General features: G+C 43.0%; 1 protein-coding gene across 1 annotated transcript; it reads left to right on the forward strand.

Moving 5' to 3' along the window:
- The first annotated feature begins 2,453 nt into the window (after positions 1–2,453).
- Positions 2,454–6,372, forward strand: LOC144124763 (uncharacterized). Its single transcript, XM_077657628.1, has 4 exons — positions 2,454–2,509; positions 3,460–3,472; positions 3,569–3,609; positions 5,963–6,372. The coding sequence occupies exons 1-4, from the start codon at positions 2,461–2,463 to the stop codon at positions 6,208–6,210; spliced, it is 351 nt and encodes a 116-aa protein (XP_077513754.1). The 5' UTR covers positions 2,454–2,460; the 3' UTR covers positions 6,211–6,372.
- Positions 6,373–6,654: the final 282 nt, after the last annotated feature.

Genomic DNA, 6,654 nt, shown 5'->3' on the forward strand with positions numbered 1-6,654 from the left:
ATGCCGTTCAAGTATAGATTGCAGACGAGAGTCGCTGGTGGGAGCTCAGTACTGAGGCGTTCATTTTTCTTGGTCGGTATATCCCTCTTTCATTTTCACCGTTCCATTGCCGTTCGGTACTTCAGGCTCCATGTGATATATTGGTAAGAACAGTCGCTTCATTCCGAGTGCAATCTTATCTAGTTCCTTATTTTGTATCAGTTCTATTCATTTAGCAGTCTGGAAAGTGGATGCATGTGACTCGCTCTTCTTCGAAAGCGCAAACACAATGCGCACCTGAAGTACTCATCCGACTATATAGCGACCCCATAGTGGGGCTTGAGTGCTGCAAGATCATATTACCCTATTACATCGCTTTACATTCATTGGTCGACATAATAGAGATAAAAATATATCTTCCCTGAAAAGGCGTATAAAAGAACTACAGGGAAGAACAGCTTAGCGATTGTTCGGGTGAACGCTGGTGAGTATGACTTTTTTTGTTGCCCTATCTATACGAACGTGAAGATTGTTTCAACAAAATTCGGCTGTGGTCTGGAACTACAGTTAGGGCACTTCTTTCCATGCATATTTTTTTACACCTTTCAGCGGCTACTACAGCTGTCTGAGTGCAATGCCTTGACACCATGCGTAAAAGGCGTTTCACGGGTTGCAGCATGTTTTCACGTGTAACTTCGATACACCCATCTTGAATTTTAACGAAAAGTTTCTCCTTTTTGCTGTTGTTACTACGCATCAGACGCAAAGAAATCTATTCACCGGTGCACAAAAGGTGGTATTATTTAGCTTTCAGGTGTGTACAGCGCGCTTTTTTTGTCGGCCAGAAAAGTACAAACTTTTTCACGTGTATTACTGAAGTGAAGCAAAATGGTCAACTAGATTTCTTTAGTCGCGAAACCTGTTGCCTGTGATGAACAACTTTCTTCAAGGCACTCGTACGAGAGTTCCTTACATTTTTTTATTTCGTGCTACCGGAAGCCCTGTAAATAATTTTGTAAGTTGTGTGTAACAGTCGCTTGCCTCTGAATAACCAATCGTGAGAGGCAAAAAGATAAAGATGTGCTATAGAAAGGTAGCATCTCATATTTTAAGAGGAAGAAGTGCTAGGAGCAGTACAGAAACTAATAACTTAGGACAAGGCAATGAGGAAGCCCCCACCCCACCCCTTGCCGAATACAAAGCGCAATCTGAGCACTCAGTGCAAGAAAAAGTCTTAGCAGTCAGCCCGTACAAAAGCGATTGTTCAGTATCTACGTAGCTGGAATATTGTCCATAATAAGAAAAAGAAAAAAAATATATGCAACTCTTGCTTAAACAAGAAAACAAATATTCAGCTCAGTTTTGTTTGTATTTTGTTAGGAGATTCCGACTTTTTTTAGAAAAAGAAAACAGGCTGCCTTACCCCACCTTATGCAATCGGGAGTCCTAATAACGCAAAGGAGGATACAAAAGCCCACTTTTGTGACACGCTGTTTTGTAGCGATAGCTACATTGCGGTAGCATTTCGAGCGCTCAGCGTGGCGGCGCCGCCACCTTGAAGCTGCGCGCCACCCTGTGGCTTCGCCGCCACGCTGTCCCGTGGTTGGCCACGTGATGCGGAGAAACTGACGGCGGCATGGTGCCGTGGCTGATCACGCAGTCCGTCACGTGTTTGGTCACGTGACCAAGTTCCACTCAGCCAGCTGTAGCTATCGCGTCACTCCCGGTTTACCCAGAGCTAAACCACGCCCTTATTTCACACGCGGCTGACAAGGGCTTCAAACAACAATGTCTCCGTGCCGCCTACAGGCCGCTCCCTCCGTGACGTTGGTAGCCTGGATACCCTTCGCAGAGATCGTACGTAGTGAAGGGAACAACAATAAGCGACAAATATCAACATCCTACTGCATCTCTTAAAACATGAAACATTAGTTCAAGCGAAATATTAGGTCTCGGATTGAAGTAGATGTTTTCTGTTTTAATTTAGCAGCTTAGACTTGAGGTATGTCTTCACCAAAACCTTCGAAATCACTCACGAATTTACCTTGAGAGATTTCATACGGAGAATGGAAGCTCACCCTTCGCCGTCATTCATCGTACAGATATCAGTCATCTTTCACTGTATTGATATCTAGTACAACATAGCACTTTCTTGAATAATATAGTACTACAAAAGAGGCAACAACCAACTTGGCGTCGTGTGTTTAGGCATGCGATTTTATAAGAGATGTTTGCCAGCCTTCAAAAGCTTCACACACCAAAAATTGAAAATTTTAACCCCAGGCAAAAAAAAAAAACCTCAACTGCAGGTTCTTTCCAAGCGCAGCGAACTTCTGGGCTGATTTCACAACAAAAAGTTTAGAAAACAAGTATTGCAATCATGTAAGCATAAATATTTAAGGATAAATTTATTGTGCATTTTGAGAGTAAAGCCCTTCCGTAAACTGTTGCAAAATATTTCTCGCATACCGCAGTCTCATCATGAAGACCTGTCTGTGGCTCACTCTGCTTTCTCTCGTCGCCATTGCTCGTGAGTATCTTAAGATGCTTTCTGGTATAGCTTTCTCTTTTTTCATCGAGGTCACCTACCCTGTTTAGTGCAAAAGCATAATACGTCTATGAACCCCCTTGCACGGCCACAGAGAAAGGTATCATCCAGTGAAAACTGAATAATAATGACGTAATAAAGAGCAGCACAAGCAGCTAGGACCTCCGCACAGTGATTGCCTGTACCGTAACGTGTCTGTCTTGAAATCTAAGCATTGCTTTACGTCGATTATAGGATTTGAAGAGTGGTGGACTAGATTATCGACATAATCACTTCGCATAGCTTGGAATGCGTATACATAGGCGCTGCTTCCTGTTAACAAATAACGTTTCCAATCGAACAGCCCATGAAAATGATAAAGGAAAGCTGCACACGACTTCTCACTTGTCAGCTGTTATACTTTGTATTTTCATGTTTTCAGAGAATAAGAATAGTACAAGGCAACTTGGTCATGCTGACGGGATTTAATTAGGAAAGTTCAAGTTGCAATAGGGTCTGAATCACTAGAGCACTCATTCAGGAAACGACTAGGACGAAACTAGCAGCGAAATTGTCACTGTGTGTTCCTTCTTTCTTTAAGGTTTTCCTGTTCAAGACTGCAGTGTTCTCAAGTATACCAGCCTTTTGGTCTCTATAATGAAAGAACATTGATGGAGATATTTTGCTGTTTTTCCAAGGCTATTCGGCTAAGTAACGGGAATTTTTTTCTGTGAATAACGAACTGCCCTAAATTCCTCCCCCCTATGTGCGCCTAATTAGGATTTGTATAAAAATAAGCTGCGAAGTTATAATTTTGAACTGTTGGCCATGGGCTCCTCCTGGTTCGAATGAATTAATACGCTGCTCTCACTAAAACATGTGCGACATGGATGCGTAGTCTAATAAATTTCTAACGTTATTTTCTACTGATGTTTCTTTCATGTACAATGAAGATGGCGCCACGATGTGAGTACCTAACATAGCATTTTCAGATCTTGCCGCGTTTCCGCGTCACTGATGCTAAAGACCTGCACGAACTGTGCTTTCCATTCTTTTAAACAGAACACCGAAAGTGGTCCGGCAAAAACCAGCTCTGTCGGAAGGTAAGAACCTTGACTACAATAAATGCGTGCTCCAGCTTTACGATGCTCTCAATATACTTCTATCACAGCGTCTTTTGTATCATCACAAATAAACAAAGCGTACATTAAATTATATAATTTGAGGCCAACAATCTGACTTTCAGCATTGATTGTACATTTTCCTTCAATCGCCTGCCCAATACGTTTTTGAGTTTGATTTCGCCATAGATTTTTCGCTACAGTGCTCCATACGGTGCTCGGTCAAGGCATTTGGAGAGGAAAGTTAGTTGTGTGGTTTTAGGGTGAAATGTTTTCTGCGGGTGGAGACGGGTGACTGGTATGGGTGAGTTTTTGGAGGTTGGATGCGGGAGGGTATGTTGATGGTGGTGGCTCGTAGACAGGTGAGTGCCAGAACACACGCAAACGCACGTACGCTGGCTCAGAAAGACATTTTGCCGAAAGAAGACATCCCTGCTCACGCAGTAAGAAAAGAACTATTGTAACAGTGCTCACGAAACAAATTCAACAAATGCTTCATTTCCTCAAACGAACAAAAACAAATACATGGCAACATAACAAATAGAACAATTATCAAGTGTGCAAAGAGATTTATTCTTTGAGTTAATCAAAATGGCAAATGCATATTTTGGCGGATTCATGGAGAAAGTGGCAGTGGAAGACCGGCGCATTGAAAAGAAAGATCACAAAGAATGTAGCAAATTGTTTTCCAATAAAGTCACGCTTATATGCCTGTTTCTTAGCATTGTATGCAGTAAATCTACAACAATGTCTGAAAATGAACCTTCATATGTAGTAATTTATTTCTTCTCTGTCCAGTCCACACAGAAAAAAGACTAGAAGTGAGGCTACGGGTGTGTAGACAAAATGTGACAGAAAGAGCGGGTGTTGCAGAAGCAAAGCAGCGTTGATATTCCGAGGTATTATGTATTATTGTTGCAGAGCGAAGCTCTATAGACAACAGCTGTTCGCCAGAGTGCAGTTGCAGCCGGTCCCCAACAATGGTTGTTTGAAGCAAACCAGTCACTGTCTACAGTTCACCCCTTTCGCATTGTCAAGAGCGTTCTATCAACCAGCGTTTTAGCACCACTGTTGGTTTATAACGCGCGAAATGACCGAAAAACTTACGCATGACAGAATAGAATTTTGCTACCAATCAGAATGCCTCTCTCGGGATAAATGTCCTCTCGCGATTTTAAAGTTAAACTAAAGGTAGGACAAAGCAGCACCTGTAGGGCACAGCGCAATAGGCGTGCAACAGATACAATACGGAAAAAGACATAGTCACAAAGAGCACCTTGCGCATTCAAACGTGTGCAAGCGTTATGTAACTCGTGGCGTGACCTAGTGCCAGCCACGTGTTGTTCTGAGGTCTCTCGCGATATCACATCTCCTGGGTCGACAACTTGTGCTAATACCTTTTCGTGCGCACTGCGCCGTTTATAAGGCTAGCAGTAAAGTGGTACGGCGCCGAAGATAAGCCTGGGCAGGCGATAAAGTGGAAGTTCCTTGTGCAAGACACCTATTAGAATAACACCGAGGCAATTGCATTGAAGTGCCTGGATCCATTCTTACCCATGTACTGCGACTATCCTCTACACGCGGTGGGGAAGAGATCACTTAATTACATAATGTTCATGCGGACTTTTATTGAGCGCCTTAGGAGAAACCTTTTGGGCGCGTATCTGCACATGTATGAATGATTTGCGCGCAAAATGTTGTTTTATACTTGTTTTGAAAAACCAGCATATATGACAATTTCTCGCCCGTTTAAAAACCTCCATATTGCGGGCATATGAGTCCAAATTATCTTCACGAGGGAGCCCTCAGAACCTTAGAACCTGCTTGATAAGAACTTGCTTAGAACCGCAGAGTATTAGACCTACATCACTGCATGAACTTCTGTATTTTCTCGCTTGCGTTTTCTTTGGTTGACGCCATTCATAAGATGGGTATAATAGGGAAAATTCATGCTGGTTTGGTTCGTCGCTACCACTTTTTGCGTTACATAATCTCTGAGTTTTCAACCGTAATATCAGTTATTAGGTTATTTCAAGAATGGATATCGGGAATGACATGTGTGGACTTTAGTAAATGATAGGATACACTGAATGAGTGTGCTAACTTAAGCAATCAAGTCCCTTGCGCATTCCCGCTGACTGAAAGAGCGATGCTGTCACAATAAACGATATGACATACCGACACTTATTGGTTACTTCGATAACCCTCGTTCCTTAATTTGATCAGATATGTAGCATTGAATCAATGTAGCCGTCGCCCTCTATTTTATCCTTATGAAAATACCTGAAACAATTCTCTTGTTACAAACGGAGGACAATATGCTTCCTTACTTCAGAGGACGAAGCTGCAGTGGTTCTGAAGGCTGGAAAAAGCATGGAGACTGTCGGTCGTTTCCTCCGGGGTGATGGAGCCTTAACCAAGGAACAGCAGGAGGAAGTTCTTGAGCTGCTGAATTCTCTTACTTCTGCAGAACGTGCCCTAGGCGATGAAGATTCCGAGTACTTCATTCAGCTCATCATCCGAGGTGTTATCTCGGGTGCCGTCTCTCACGGAGTCAAGAAGTTGTTCGATAAGTTTGGGTAAATGGCGATCCCAGTAAAAGTGTCCCGCTGGCTCAAAGGCGGTTATAGATAAAACCGAACTTCCTAAACTCATCGGCAGCCGAGATTCTATGTGGTAGTATGGCCACAATACTTGAAATAAACGCTTGTTACAGACTGAAATAAACTGTGCCCTTTCTTTGCATTCCTGTCTTCTGATGAGTGTCTGCTATTCCTTCTCAGGCCACATTCATGCAGTCACTCACAAGCATTTACACAAGCCTCGTAGCTATCTTGCTTTATGCAGCGCGCTAAAGCTGTGAGACAGGCGAAAGGTTTAGGCCTTCGCCAAGTCGTAGAGAGTTGTACAACGCTGGCGTCTGTCGTAGATGCCAAGTCGTGTCAGTGATGTGTCCAGAAAGATGGCGCACATGCCATTCTAATACCCCCGAGTGAAGATACAGATAGTTTTAAACAAACTTCAGCT

The sequence above is a fragment of the Amblyomma americanum genome, chromosome 3, assembly GCF_052857255.1.
Source record: "Amblyomma americanum isolate KBUSLIRL-KWMA chromosome 3, ASM5285725v1, whole genome shotgun sequence".
NCBI lineage: Eukaryota > Metazoa > Arthropoda > Arachnida > Ixodida > Ixodidae > Amblyomma > Amblyomma americanum.